This window comes from Phoca vitulina, unplaced genomic scaffold (genome assembly GCF_004348235.1).
Source record: "Phoca vitulina isolate PV1807 unplaced genomic scaffold, GSC_HSeal_1.0 scaffold6, whole genome shotgun sequence".
NCBI lineage: Eukaryota > Metazoa > Chordata > Mammalia > Carnivora > Phocidae > Phoca > Phoca vitulina.
This window is the reverse complement of record NW_022589709.1, coordinates 23,963,215-23,979,968: the sequence shown is the minus strand read 5'-3', so window position 1 is coordinate 23,979,968 and position 16,754 is coordinate 23,963,215. Positions and strand designations below refer to the sequence as shown.

Sequence of the window (16,754 nt, the reverse complement as noted above, 5' to 3'; positions counted from 1 at the left end):
AAAATGTTTTTGAAGTATTATATTTATCATAATTTGTACTAAAAGAAAAGCCTTATTTAGCTTACAAAAAATTTCTGTGTAAGTCACACCATATATATATTTAAGTAATTAAGTGTATTGTAAGTGGAAGAAGTAGAAACCAAAATGTGAGCTCTTCTTTGAAGTCCATGTGGGATTTTTCAAGTTTCTTTTTTTAAATCAGTAGGATGGGTTTTGGATAATGTAAAATGGAACTTTGACTTACAAGTTTTGGGCTTCTTCCTAGGTACAAAACAAGGAAGGCTATCTTCAGAACTAGTTCTCATTTACCGCAAAGATATCATACTTTTTCCCTGTATAGAGTTCATAACATCATTCTGAGATACCATATGTATGAATATTTGCCTTTCATTTATTATTAATTCTAATTTCTCCAATTTATAAATTACTTTCTCATGAGACATTGTGCATATTATATTCTAAGTATCTTAAGAGTTAGTGTACATTATTGTACCTTACCCATATAGTACTCTTAACCATCTGGGGCAATTTAGTTCTTTGGATGATAAAAACAAATATCACACGTTTTACTTGTAACTAGAAAATGTGCTTCCATCTATTATCAATTAGAAACATTTCAAGGACATCTAACTCACTCCTTAGTTATCTGTTAATTGATATTAGCATGTGGTCTCCTAAAATAACAGATGATCTGCTTTTCCTGCCATAGTCCTGGCTTATAGTCCTCTCCTGTTTTTGCCACTTGTTTATAATTTTGTGTTGGTGATTTCCAGTGATGCTATTTCTCCTACGGCTTTACTGGCCGTTGCTATGCAGGATCAGGACCAGCCATGTGGCAGTGATAATGGATAAGGCAGTCAGGGGAATGAGGGTAAGAATGGGAAGGCACAGCAGCAAGGTAGCATCAGATGATGCCTTCAATATTGCTTCTGGAACATATGACATGGGCAGTCTACAGCCTGTGTCATTGAAAGTTTATTCCATAAAAATAATTAACTTTTAATTTGAATAAAAATGAAATTGTTTTGTGACAAATTTCTCTGATAATACCCCCTTTTATCATAATTCTCTGGTTGGTAAATTTTAAATATATGGATTTCTTTTATAATACGGTGAATACGACTATAAATTCTAACACTGAATGCTAATATTGTGTGCATCTATGTATGATAGATAGAATAAACAAGTAAACTCAAAGTGTTGAAAGATATGTATTTGAGCTAAACTTCAGCACCAGTATTCCAAGAGATATTTTCTTTAAAAATTATGAAAAATTCAGATTCATCATGAAACTTTTAATTGGTCGATTAAAAAGAGGAATGTATGTAAGAAGTATTTATAATTGCTATCAATTTTACCAGGAAGAATTCCTATTTTCTCTAATTTACTATTTATTTATTTTTTCTCAATGTTTCCTCAAGTTCTCTGATACGATCCCTGTAAGTGAGAAGCCCCTGGCAGAACAGGACTGGTACCATGGAGCAATTCCCAGAATAGAAGCGCAAGATCTATTAAAACAACAAGGAGACTTCTTGGTGCGAGAGAGTCATGGGAAACCTGGTGAATATGTCCTTTCTGTATATTCTGATGGACAAAGGAGACACTTTATCATACAATTTGTTGATGTACGTTTCCAATTTAGTTTATATGTATATTTTGATGTCGTTCATTTTGCTATAATTATAGTAAAATAATGAATAGTTTGTGATAAATGCCCATAACATTTTATGCTTAGTACTTAATTTTATTTTTTTCTGAATTCCTTCAATACAGTGTGTCAAAATTCACTGAAATGCTGATCAATGTATTAAGGACATATGTATTTTAAGGTATTATAAATTAAAAATAGTTGTTATAAATTTAAATTTAAATATATAAACATTTAAAATATACATATTTTTAAAGATTATATTTATTTATTTAGAGAGCACAAGCAGGGGGAGGGGCAGAGGGAGAGGAAGGGAGAGAATCTCAAGCAGACTCCTAGCTGAGCACAGAGTCCGATGCAGGGCTTCATCTCACAACCCTGAGATCATGACCTAACCCAAAATCAAGAGTCCGAAGCCTAACCGACAGAGCCACCCAGTGCTCCAAACATTTAAAATATTTTAACTTAGGGGCGCCTGGGTGGCTCAGTCGTTAAGCATCTGCCTTCGGCTCAGGTCATGATCCCAGGGTCCTGGGATCGAGCCCCGCGTCGGGCTCCCTGCTCAGTGGAAAGCCTGCTTCTCCCTCTCCCACTCCCCCTGCTTGTGTTCTCTCTCTCACTGTGTCTCTCTCTGTCAGATAAATAAATAAAATCTTTAAAAAAAAAATAAAATAAAATATTTTAAGTTAAACATTTAAAATATTTTAAGTTAAACATTTAAAATATTTTAAATTAAACATTTAAAATATTTTAAGTTAAACATTTAAAATATTTTAAGTTAAACTTGAACATTAAAGCTATTTTAAAATAAAAACTAAAAATATGATTATCACAGTTTTTCCTTTTATGCTCCTAAAATTGGCCCTTGAAATTGCTGTCAAAAATGTACTATGAGAGGGACACCTAGGTGGCTCAGTCAGTTACTTGTCTGCCTTCAGCTCAGGTCATGATCCCAGGGTCCTGGGATCGAGTCCTGCATCGGGCTCCCTGCTCAGTGGGGAGCCTGTTCTTCCCTCTTCCTCTACGTAGACCCTCCACCAGATTGTGCTCTCTCTCGCTCACTCTCTCAAATAAATAAATAAAATTTAAAAAAAAATGTATCATGAGAGATTTTAAGAAATATGTTGTTAAATAGGGATAATGAAATTCCTTAATAAGTGGGACAATGATAGTTGAATTAGCTTTATTATTAATTTAGGTTATTGGCATTAATAAACAATAATAGAAATAGATGAAAAATTTTTAAACTGATTTATTCACATTGTTTCTTCTAATACTAATTTATTTATTGAACTTTAAGTACTGCTAAACTACTTATGTTTGTTATATTTTTGATTAAGCATTGAACAGATGAAGAGTAATCTCAAAATTTTGTTTAACTTTACCCACGGAAAAATTTTTAGTAATTTTAGTATATGAAGGCCTCTATTTGTCATTTTTTACTCCAGCATTTCAAATAGTGTGCATTTTCAAGCTGGCTGTCTAAGATTTCATTTTATGTCCAGGCACTGGAATAATACTAATTATCTTACAAAAAGATTGAACCATTATCATTAGATAAAGGCCAGAGGGTTTTAGGTAGATATGTATGTATTAATGTATATATATCTATAATTCTGAGGTGAAATTCACATACCATGAAAGTAACCATTTCAGAGTATACAGTGGCATTTCATATATTCACATCTAGAAATTATATTTAAATGAAAATAGATGCCATTCAGATGGGTTATAAAAGGAATAAATCCATTAAGGTTTATATTATAATTTTCATAGCCTTGTTAATTTTGTGTAGTATTCAGACCTCAACTTCAAAATCATATTTTCCTATGTTCGTACATCCAACCTACTGTTTCTAGTAATATGTCATTCCTCATTTCCTTGGCAAACTCTTTTATAATTTGTATGTGCCTTTAAGTTATGGATGTAGACAAGCTTCCCTATTCCAACCTGTGACCGTGCTAGCAATATTTATAAAACGGTATGCAAATTGTAGAAGGAAAGGTCATAGGTAAAGTATAAACTAAAATTTATGTGAATGTCTCCCTCTATTTTCTAAGCTCTGAAAGTTACCATTTTAAAAATATGTCATACATTAAACAAGACTGAAATATTTCCCTATTACCACTTATAGTTTAAAATGTAACTGTAGGAATTTAAATTAGTATTCTTAGAAACAAAAAGGAAAGGGTCTACTTGCAAATTACCATTTGTCTTTAATATTTTCACTTTAAGTGACTAAAATGAACAGTATAATAGATCCTGAAAAGACATTGTTGCAGGTTCACATTTGAAGATTTTATTCAGCTTCTTTCTGTCATTGAAATTTTGCAAAGGTCTCTGTTTAGGATGAGAGTGCTTGCATTTCTGTGAATGCCTCAGGTTTTCCACTGCCTAATTTTATTTAGTTAATTCTTACTATATAACGTGTTCTTCAATCAGTAGAAAATAGGAGTTTTGAGGTGATCTAGACTTTTGGGAGAGTTTTTAATTCTTTTTCATTTTGTGTGGGTAAATACTCCGTGAGCTAAAATTATCCCATTTCCTTCCTCATATACATGTTGCTTGAAAGGGCCAATAAATGGGGGAATTCATTGTCAGATATTTAATGGTTGCCTATTATAGTCCAATCAAGGAGTTTATAATCTAATAGTAGATTATAAAGGCTGTACATAAATGAGGGGATAGGTGTCCTAAGAGGTGAAGACATAAGGAAATTGAGATTTTAGAAAATGAGAAAAATACCAAATAACATAAAAAAAGCATTGAACTTGTTATCATAAGACTTGGGATTCCATCCCAGTTCTGCATTTTAGAAGGTCTATGGTTTGGAAAGTAATGGGGTTAACAGCCTGTATCATGATTGTGGGAATCAAATCAGTAAATACATGTTTTATAAGGTATAAAGTGCTATGCAAATATTAGGTAAAAATTTTTACCATTGTTTGATGAGTTTATCTGAGAAAAAATACAAATGTATTTTGTAAGAAACATCCATGTAATTCGAAAAGTTAATTTAAAAAATGTCTTTTTGGTTTCCATGAGATTTATTTATGAAATTTAAATAATAATGAAAGTGTTGTTTTAGAATTTATATATTTAAGTTTGAGGTATTCATCAATCACAAATAATGGCATTTTAGCAACATTGTCTCTGTCAACTGCAGTGTAGGATGGCAATTATTTTGAAGCTGGGTTTTTTTTTGTATGCATCACACAGTTACTTTTTAACATGTGGTGAAACTCTGCATGCTGTGAACATAATGTGAACATTATGAATGATCAAGATGGACACGGATACTTTCAATTTTTACATTGTTTACTATTCTAGCAGAGAATATCTACCTTTTGTCTTAACTCTTCAAGCAAGAAGTGTTGTACTTTTTATTGGACACTAAATATATTAATTTCATAAAGCCAGATAATATTAAGCATATCTAGGAACATCTGAATCTCAGTGTAATTCTAGCATTAGTCACCGACCAGTTCCATAGTTACCAGCCTGGGTAGGGTGTTTGATATAACGGAGTTTGTACCTAAACATATTTAGAATTTGTTCCTGAAACTGTTTATTTTGTGTCATAAATGTTGATAGATTTTCATAGAGATTCACATAGCATTGTTCCATTTGATAAGTAAATGTAGATGCAAATCTTTATTTTTGTGTATGATAAAACAAAAATACATGTAGTAAGACAGAAGTGCTCCAGAGAGATCTTAATATTAATGGGAAAGTGCCCAGTTATATTTCTCTAATTTATTTATATGACAGGCATTTGCTAAAAACCCATTTTTTGCAAAGTACCATGTTATTCAGTGTAAGGAGATGAAACTGAAAAATGTATGGCCTACTTCTCAGTGAACTTAAAACGTAGTAGGTGAGACATTGGTAGAATTCATGAACAGAGAAATATTAAAGATGCAGAATTAGGGATGATGGCGCCAAGAAAATTTGAAATAACATATGGTGATGAATTAAAAATAACAACATAATAATAAATATTTTAAAATAAAACAAAAAATCCTCTATATAATGGCATATCATCATCATTTATTTCTTTATCCATTTATTCAGGAAATACTAATTGAGTGAGTAATGTGTAAGGCCCAGGGATATGAGTCAATAAAACAAAAATAACCCCAAAGTGGAGGTCGTAATTATTGTGTGAAATTGGGTAGCTCAATGTATTAAATCACTGATTCATTCAACAGGTATTTATTGGATGTCTATTATGTGCTAAGTTCCACTTCGAGCTGGTAGATTTAGTCTCTGCATGTACTAGACAGGTTTACTTTGTTCTGTTGTTGTCATAATCTCTAGGCTCTTTGAACTACATGTATTTTTAAATTCATGCCATGAAACTTAAGGAAGACTGAAGGAAAGCGAGTAAATTCCAGACTTGTTTGAATGACAGTTGATTCCAAGTTTGTGCCTTATTGTTGTATATTTAGAGTTATTTTAATCACTCTACTCCTATCCTTCAAGGACCCAAGAGAAGGCAATAAATAACTTGAAGTCAAAATAAACTGTGATAAGGTATCCATTTTCTGTGTCCCTGACACATGATTAAAGACTTAGGAGACTTTCTTCTTAACAGTTAAACAAAGCCTTTCCAAAACCTCATTAATATTAATTTCCAGGAAATACTGATTGAGTACTTTTAAGGTCCAGGGATATAATGGTGGAGCTTATAGTCTAGGAGGGAGGCTCACAGTCACTTGTAAATCACACGTTATATATAATTATAAACCATAAAGTAATAATTATAAAGCTGTAGATACACATTGCTATAAAAGCTTTTAACTGGGAAACTTAAGGAAGTTAAGTTTGAGACAACATCTGAAGAATGAGTAAAAGTTAACTAGGAAAAGACATACCGAAACCATATTAATACTATTTCCCAAACTCTCCGACAATCTTTCCTGTGTACTGGTTTAATGAGTTACTTATAAGTATTCCATGTGCCGTTTTTATTTGAGAAAGCTAGAGCTTATGTTTTATATTTTCATTTTTAGGTATTTTACCAAAAAAAGGAATGTTTTATTTAGCCTTTTGTTTTTTTATTTAGCTTATTCATCTCAGCTGCCTCTTTCAGAAATCTATCTTGCTTGTTTGCTTGCTTTTCCTTAAGCCTGCTTGTTCTCAATTCTTTTTCAGGGGATCTACTCAGGCATATTATTTCAGATTATACATTCATTGAATCCCCTTCTCATTTTTATGTGTGTATTCTGTCCTGACTTCTTTGTATAATAACAGTACTCTGGAAGTATGTATAGAAACAAAATCTGATTCTGTTTTTTATGTGTTTTTCATCCATATGCATGACTGATTCTTAAGTAGCACAGTGATAACTCAGAAATAAGCTCTAGATGTAGCAAATGTTTTCCTAACACCACCTTCTGGGTTCAGTGTATATTCTTTGAGATTTTTTTGATATATTCTAATCATAGGTATCTATATAATTTATAAAATTTGAGTTATATCATATTTTTATTCATACTTTTATTTTAATGACATATTACATGATATGTAATCGTGTATTACAAATGACAATCAACAAAATGATCTTTGTAGAAATTTGCAAAAATTTATTCTAACTACTATTTTTTATTGCTTCTGTTGGAAGTCACTTAAGAGATCATTAGTAGCAACCTTAGCTCCAAAGAAGAGTGTCTGATTTAAAGATTAGTCTGGATTCTCTCTGTTGTATTATTGCCAAAGCTATGTAGAAAACTTAAAAAATAATCCATTTGTATGTGAACGAAACCTCACACCTCATGTCATTTGAGCTACAAGAAATTTACACAGATTTGTAACAAGGTCAGATTATAATATTCGGAATTTTGAGAGTATCAAGAAACAAGTCCTCAGCAGTTTTTGTGAATGTGCTACTCTTGACTTTAGCTTGAGCCTTAGCTGAACTTTTTAAGCATATGTCATCTTAGCATTGTTTTTAGATTCATTACTGTATCTTCATCGATAAAGTGAGTTAACTGGTTTTGCGCAGTTAGGACTCTGAGAACTTCACTGATGTTGAACTGATTGCTTTATAAGGATAATTGCTAGAAATCAGTTTCTTATTTCATCCCATGAAGTAAGTACTGCTGCTTGTATCACTCCCTGTCTTCATCATGATTACTATGTCAGTGGCAGAAAACTCTCTTTAACTTAGAAGGTAGATATGTTCTTAAGTGAAAATTCCCATTATTCCATTCACTGTTTCAGAGGTGTGTTAGAATTTTATATAAGACATTATATTATGATACTAGTCACTGATCTGAAATTTGATTCTGTGTAAATTTTATCATGTTACTTACTTTTTATTAGACATTGTACTCCAGTGTGTTGTTTGCGTGAGTCTGTTTTCAGTATTAATTTCCAAGTTAAGTTATCTGATTTGTCTCTTTAGCTTCACACTCATTTTATATGCATTATATTTCATTTATTCATACATGTTTATTGATCCAGGCAATACATGCCAGGCACTGTTCTAGACCATGGGGATACTGTGATGAAATGGAACAAATAATCCTAAAATTTGTATGGAACCAGAAAAGACCCCAAATAGCCAGAGGAATGTTGAAAAAGAAAAGCAAAGCTGGCAGCATCACAATTCTGGACTTCCAGCTCTATTACAAAGCTGTCATCATCAAGACAGTATGGTAGTGGCACAAAACAGACACATAGATCAATGGAACAAAATAGAGAGCCCAGAAATGGACCCTCAACTCTATGGTCAACTCATCTTTGACAAAGCAGGAAAGAATGTCCAACGGAAAAAAGACAATCTTTTCAACAAATGGTGTTGGGAAAATTGGAGAGCCACATGCAGAAGAATGAACCTGGACCATTTCCTTACACCACACACAAAAATAAACTCAAAATGGATGAAAGACCTAAATGTGAGACAGGAGTCCATCAAAATCCTAAAGGAGAACACAGGCAGCACCCTCTTCGACCTCAGCCACAGCAACTTCTTCCTAGAAACATCGCCAAAGGCAAGGGAAACAAGGGCAAAAATGAACTATTGGGACTTCATCAAGATAAAAAGCTTTTGCACAGCAAAGGAAACAGTCACCAAAACCAAAAGACAACCGACAGAATGGGAGAAGATATTTGCAAATGACATATCAGATAAAGGGCTAGTATCCAAAATCTATAAAGAACTTATCAAACTCAACACCCAAAGAACAAATGATCCAATCAAGAAATGGGTAGAAGACATAAACAGACATTTTTCCAAAGAAGACATCCACATGGCCAACAGACACATGAAAAAGTGTTCAACATTGCTCAGTATCAGGGAAATCCAAATCAAAACCTCAATGAGATACCACCTCACACCAGTCAGAATGGCTAAAATTAACAAGTCAGGAAATGACAGATGTTGTCAGGGATGCAGAGAAAGGGGAACCCTCCTACCCTGTTTGTGGGAATGCAAGCTGGTGCAGCCACTCTGGAAAACAGTATGGAGGTTTCTCAAAAAGTTGAAAATAGAGCTGCCCTACAACCCAGCAATTGCACTACTGGATATTTACCCCAAAGATACAAATGTAGTGATCCGAAGGGGTACATGCACCCCAGTGTTTATAGCAGCAATGTCCACAATAGCCAAACTGTGGAAAGAGCCAAGATGTCCATGAACAGATGAATAGATAAAGAAGATGTGGTATATATATACAATGGAATATTATGCAGCCATCAAAAAACCCGAAATCTTGCCATTTGCAACGATGTGGGTGGAACTAGAGGGTATTATGCTAAGCGAAATAAGTCAATCAGAGAAAGACATGTATCATATGATCTCACTGATATGAGGAATTCTCAATCTCAGGAAACAAACTGAATGTTGCTGGAGTGGTGGGGGGGCGGGAGGGATAGGGTGACTGGGTGATAGACACTGGGGAGGGTATGTGCTATGGTGAGTGCTGTGAATTGTGTAAGACTGATGAATCACAGACCTGTACCTCTGAAACAAATAATATATTATATGTTAAAAAAAAGTAAAAAAAGCTAGTAGGAAGGGAAAAATGAAGGGGGGGAAATTGGAAGGGGAGACGAACCATGAGAGACTATGGACTCTGAGAAACAAACTGAGGGTTCTAGAGGGGAGAGGGGTGGGGGAATGGGTTAGCCTGGTGATGGGTATTAAAGAGGGCACATACTAATGGAGCACTGGGTGTTCTATGCAAACAGTGAATCATGGAACACTACATCAAAAACTAATGATGTAATGTATGGTGATTAACATAACATAATAAAATAAAATTTAAAAAAATGACAATAAAGTTGAGGGACCAAAAAAACAAAAAAATCTGTATTTAAAGAGATATGAGGAATGTTTTTATTCTTTTTGGGGGAAAAAAAGCCAGTTAATTGTCACATCACTGGAACCACTTGTCATCATCAATGAATTTGGAATACTTGCCTCTTTTATAAAATAAAAATAGACATTTTTTCTAAGAAAAGAAATGTAAAAATTTATCACCTCATGAGCTTACATCCTAGAAAAGATAGGCAATAAACAAGAAAAATAAAATATGTATGATATTAGATGGTGGTAAGTTCTGAGGAGAAAAATTTAATATGGAAAAGGAGATAAGAAATTTAGCTGGGGTGAGAAAATGGGGAATTGAATATTATATAGGGTGGTCAGAGAAGACCTCACTGAAAAGGTGATTTATGCTGAAAGACTGGAAAAAGTAAGGGAACCATTACCCATATGGCCATCTGAGGAACTATTCAAGCAGCAAATGTAAACTCCCTGACTAAGGAGTATATATAGTGTGTTTTACAACAAGAAGGAAGGGAGTGTGGCTGGAGGGAAGTGGGGGTGGGGGTAGTGGTAAGAGAGATGCTAGAGGACAGATTATGTAGAGTCTTATAGACCATGGTAGAGACTTTGGCTTTTATTCTGAGAGAGATAAGAATATAGCAAAGTAATGGAATGATCTACTGTAACAGGATCTCCTGATGCTATATTAAGAGTAGACTGAAGGAATCAGATAAAGGGAGTAACAGTATATAAATTTTTAACTTTATGGAGGAATGCATTGTCAGTAAATATTAACTAACAGAATTATATATATTTAAAGTGTACAACATGATGGTTTGATATACATTGTAAAATGATTACCAGGATTAAGATATTTAACACCTCACAGTTAAGAAAGTTAAATACTTTCTTGTGTGCATGGTGAGAATGCTTAAGATTTACTCTCAGCAATGTTCAAGGATATAATACTGTATATTTGGTTGAAATATTACCATTGTTACTATTGTTATTACATGTTACATTTCTATAACCTTTTACATTTCTTTATTTCTTAAACAATTTAATGTAAGAATGCCTTCCAGGATACCTGATTATTTACAGATAATGATTATTCCTTGAGAAAATGTGATTTACACTTTAAGGTATTCTTTGAAAATGTTTCTTTTCCTATATCTGGGTTTGGAATTATTTTTGTAACCCAAGGATTATTATTGCTTTGGTGATTTAATTAATTGAGTGTGTACCATGTGCCATATACTGGGCACAGGGGTTTGCATGTTGATACTTGGTCAAGCCTCATATTTACTCTTTGAGAAGATCCAAATATTATTTGTTTCACCAATGAATTAACTGAGACACTGAGAGAACTTGCTCAGCACATTGCATGCCTAATAATAGATTAGCGTCTTCAGTAAGAAATATTCTTAACATCGTTGTTAATATATCATAGTAGGTCTGGCTGCTATATACAAAAATTCTTTAGGCAGTTTATTAACAATTTGCCCTGAATTGACTCTAACGCAAACTGCCTTGAGTTAAATTATATTCTATGGTTAGTTTTATAGTCAGCTAACTCCTGTTTGACCCTCACTTGATAAAACAAATATCCATTTAAAGGTGGTCTATAAGTTGAATTCTGGTAAATTGAATCTTATACTATGGAAAAGGAGCTTTAATTTTTTAAATCTTTTAACTATGAAATAATCTTCCAGTAATATAAATAATATCCAAATTTAGGTAATTTTAAATGTTCTTATTTCTTAACAGAGAGTTTTCTTAGAGCATATTCATGTTGGTATCTGTACGTATGACCTGTATGTATATGTATGGGCGAGCACTTTGTGAACAGTCCGATAGAAGTTTTTAATACATTACAATGCATTCCAGTGCTTCCTGCATTGAAAAGTATGGCCAATAAGATATTTTTTATTTGCTAAATTTACTGCTATCAATTTATTCATTTGATAACCGACCTGCATGCCTATTTGAAATATGAAGACACAGAAAAGAGGTTGTGGCGGAGTTTGAGAAAATGTTACTTATCTAATGTTATAAAACCACAAAGTGCAAGATTTGAGCATGCTGATATTTGCAGTTTTGTCACTGTGCATTTTATTTCTTTGTCAATGGTGTGTAAATGACTAGGTACTTTTGGTGAAAGAATAATACATGAATAACCCCATAAGAGAAATACCAATTACTACTATATTGGTAAGTAGGAAATAGTGATCATCTGAGGTGTTCTTCAAATATATATCATTATATTGGCTATAATATAATATCTTCAAGCTTTGACGTTATTTTTGATCTTGGAAGGTTTATCAGATGGGGCATATATGTAAATATTATGTAAATGCATTGCTTGTTTATTAAGTCAAATGTATCTCATGCTTTATGTCCTTTGGTTATCATTTAGCAAAATGCATTCCAGGTCTTTGTTAGTTTTTCATTTTCTTCCTTCATTTCTTTCTCTTTTTTAATGGTTTGAAGTATGTTTAGTCATTATAAAAATTAATTTCTTGATGGAAAGTTAAAATTTTTCAGCATGTTGGAGTTTTATTTATTTATTTTTACTCTCACCATCTTAACCATTCAGTAGTATTATGTACATTCATACAATAGTTTTTCTTAGTGCAACTTAATTTATTGCTGAGTATGGTCTTGCTGAAGCAGTGTCTTCATATTTATTCTACTTTATTGTTCTTTCTCCAGAATCTATATCGATTTGAAGGCACTGGTTTTTCAAACATTCCTCAACTCATAGATCATCACTATACAACAAAACAGGTCATCACTAAGAAATCAGGTGTAGTTCTGCTGAATCCTATTCCTAAGGTAAGTGCATTTATGTGTATGTATACACACATACACACACATACATATTTTAAATGTGAGTTAACATTTACCACAACAAATAAAGTTCTTACATTATTTATAAAAGTTTGGAAACAAAAGGGCTTTGTGATTACCAATCGTACTAATGTTGAAGCATAGCATTTCCTTGGTTTTATTAAGATGGGTTGCCTTTTTATTCAGTGTTTGCTGCGTTACAAATGGCCTATTCTTTTTTTTTTTCCTTCCCAGTTTTCCTTAAAAGACTTAACACTTTTTTTTACTTTATAAGGTTCAGACTTTGAGTTGAGTTTATACAAGATTTTAAGATGTAGAAGTCAAAGAATATCTCCAGCAATTACAAGTGAATTAGAATTTTAATTTTGGATGTTAAGTTCACAATATATTATAAGACATTAGAAGTTTTAAAAGCTACACTATTTTTCTCAAATATAGTAAATCGTAAGTTTCTTATGTGGAGCCAGCAGGTAACTAGCTGGGTGAGAGATTGTTCTAGGTAATTTTTACCTCTGAGATCTAGCACAGAACACATTAGTTTCATGTGCTTTAGGAGATTTGTGAGGTAAGGAATGGGTATGAAGATGGCTTGTGTTTTAAGGTAAATGCTGTGGGGCCTGGCCCAAAGTGGAGCAATGGAGCTGCCTTGGTTTCTGAGTACTTTTGATGTTTCAGAACTTGACGTTATTCAAGTTCTCTCAGAACTTGAATTGGGATAGTCAAGAGTCCTTTTCTTTGAGGCCATCTACTATGAAGAACAGCATAGCCATAAACAGCCAGAAAACCTGGTAGGTTAATGTCTGCTATTCAATTTTTATATATCTAGGGATGACTTTTAATATGAAGCAAGTGCTATTCCCAAGAATGCTAATGTGTAATCCAGATTCTGCTAAAGAAATTAAAAAAAAAAATCAAAACAGCTGTTATACTATCCTTTGTTAGTCTAGAACATAATGTCTATATTTGTACTCACATTATATTACTCAGTCATTACTGAGGCGCTGAGCCTTAACATTGCTTTCACAGAAGATTTTGACTGTCAGTTGCTAAACACTAATTCTGTGGCTAAGAAATTGGCCTTCTTTCACAATTTTCTAGAATTATAAGATTGGCTCATTTCTTCATTTATATTTTTCCATTTGCTATTTCCCCCATTTTAACTTCAGAAAACCATATAAAAATTCTCTGTTAGTTTGAAATAGGTTGTCACATTTTGCTCTAGTAAAACAGAGAAGTCTGTCAATGTTTCCTCTTCCATAAATGAAGAACTGCTGTTGTTCTGCAGAATTCTAGTTCTCTCCTTTGATTAAGGTGATCTATTCCTGTGGCTTCATTTACTTATTTGTATAGCAGAGGCTTACAAATTTATATTCCTAACTTACATTTATGTCTTTCCCAAAAGACAAAAGAGATTTTTCTACTCTTTACCTAAAACTGAGTTTATCACCTTTAACTCCAAAATTTATTCTTCCTTTTTTAGTATATGGCACAAGTTTTCCCCACTATTCAAAAGTAGAGTGTTCCTATGAAACCTTTTATAAGCCAAAATGACATAAAGCAAAGAAGAAATTACCATTTCATAAAAGTGAAAGTCCTCTTTGAATTTCTTTTGGTTAGCAAAAACAGGTACTAATGTAAGCCTTTGGTAAGAGCAGAGTGGCATAAAGCAAACTTTTAGATAATGGGGGAAACCTATACCACCAAATACTTAGCTGCTCAAACCATCAATGTAGGGGCTGTCTTCAACCTCTCCTCTACCACTACCCTCCCTCTATCACTATAAGTGACAGGAGTTTTGTATCCTTACCTGTACATGTAAAAGTATGAATTAAAGTATAATTCCAGCATAAAATAAAATTCAGCGCAGTGAAGATGCTTTTTACCCATGTTAGGTCAACAAGATATGCAACTGGATTTTCAGAGATATTGATATCCCATTTTACAGCCAACCAAATATTTGCATTTTCTACTTGCTGAGCCAGGTCTAAATTGAGAGACCAAAGCCATAAAAGAGGCACATAAAAATGCAGATCTGGGCTTGAATAAGAATATATAATTTCAAATAAAGCTATATCCTTCTCTATATAAAGTTTTCCATGAAATGAGTCTAGATAAATGGAAAAGATTCTGTGGACTGTTACATGGTCAATTATTCTCTTTCTCCCAAACCCCTAACACTGGCTGTGGAGCTGATTATCTCATCATTTTATATAGCAATAGCTATGAAAATAACTGTAGACTGAAAGCTATAGAAGATTAAGGAGCTATGTATGATTGTTTTATGAGGTAGAAATTTGAAGTTTATCTAGCTGACTATTAACCTGATCTAAAGTACTGGTATTTGAAATATGCAGATCATTATCTGTTTGTTGTAAATATTGTTATGCATGTTATTTAATGAATCATATTATGCTTTTAAAAGAAAATCACAAAGCAGAGGTTGTAAAAGTTAGACAGTTTTCAATTATGAGTGAAGAACAAATTGATACAGATTTTATTATGGTGGTATTATCTGTTATATATCTTCCTTTGAGAAATTATTTATACTCTTATAGCAGGAATCTATTTCTTGATTTAATTTGTGTAAGAAGTTAATGTCTTTGACCATATACTAGGTTGTAAAACATCTCATTTCCATCTTGCCAGACTTCACTTTTAGCCTACATAAAGAATGCTGTTTTGGTCTCAATATAATTTCTGCTTATAGCAATTTACTGCTCACTTCCTATTTATTTCTTTCTTACCTATGAAAATACAAGTATATCATCATAATGCCTAACTGGAGGACACAGTGGCCAAAGGATTCTCTTTCCTATCTCCACAAGTACAGAAAACTAGACAATCTAGGATTAGGATTTATTTAACTTTCTCATGATAATAAAGCTAGTGGGTGCCCAAGCCATCCCTCCCTCACCCTCCACGGGCTCATTTCTCCTGCGCTGCTTCCCTAAGCCTGTGAAAAGGTATGGAAGATGCAAGCCGTTGTTTTAAACAAGGGTTATTGATCACCTAGCACCATCGTTCTTATGTTAGGAAGCACATTGGAGATGCACAGAGCCTGTTCTTTACTGAGTCAGTTTCTGTTCCCACTTCATCACAGAGGCCTTTTCTGACTACTTTGCGTGAAATAACCCCTTAAGCCCTTATGTTCCCCTCTTCCGCTCTTAGTATCTTTTTGCTGCAGTTGTGTTTACTTGAAATTGCTTCACATGATGTATTTGTACTTGTCTGTCTTCCTCAAGTGGAATGTAAATTCCGTAAGGGCCAGAATTACATTTAACAGTTGGAGCAGCTCTAGCGCCAGTGCCTAGACCTGGGCTCACCCACCGTAGGCGTTCAGTAAACGTTTGTTGAAGCACTGAATTGCTAGAAACCAGCTCCCTGCTGAGCGTTTGATATGCACTATCTCATTTAACCCTTACATATTCTTATGAAGTATTATAATTACCCCATACAAGATTAGTGTTGTTTTTAACCTCATACAGTGTGATGAATGAGGAGCTGAAGCTTAAAATCATAAATAATTTGCACAAGATAACACAACAGATAAGACACAGAGCTGAGATGGGAGCCTATGTTCTTACCTCCTATGTGTCTGGACTGTAGAGCCTAGACTTCAGAGACTAGAATAAACTGCTAATTTTAAGGAACAAGGGTGTGGGTTTAAGGAAAAGGAAGTATCTTTGATTCCATAAAATGTTAAATTGAAAAAGACTGTAACATATCAAAAACTGTACCACAAGTCTTTATGAAAGAAAAATCAATGAACAGTAATACTGGGTGCCAAAACTAGGATTTGAGGTTAAATATAGGGCTTGATGAAATTTAGTTAAGAAAGACACCTAGTTCAACTTTAACATTTAAATTGTAACTTGAAAGTTTATTTGCCTTGTTAAGTTTGATACTGCTTCAGACTTAGCTGTTTTTTAAAAAGAAATATCTTTCAGAATGGAAATTAAAGTTCATGAATAAATTCAGGTG

At 33.3% G+C, this 16,754-nt stretch overlaps 1 protein-coding gene across 9 annotated transcripts in view; it reads left to right on the top strand.

Moving 5' to 3' along the window:
• The window catches only part of FER (FER tyrosine kinase), a 439,678-nt gene that overhangs the window by 180,173 nt on the left and 242,751 nt on the right, over positions 1-16,754 (top strand). For 8 of the 9 annotated variants that reach the window (XR_004299354.1, XR_004299353.1, XM_032403878.1 and 5 more), the window contains 2 exons: positions 1,422-1,625; positions 12,636-12,758. Coding sequence is in view for 7 of the 9 variants with exons in the window: in XM_032403878.1 (XP_032259769.1) it covers positions 1,422-1,625; positions 12,636-12,758 (327 nt within the window). In the remaining 2 variants the exon portion in view is untranslated. Of the gene's footprint in view, positions 1-1,421; positions 1,626-12,635; positions 12,759-16,754 lie in introns of those variants that run through there. The other variant, XM_032403883.1, reaches the window with a different exon arrangement.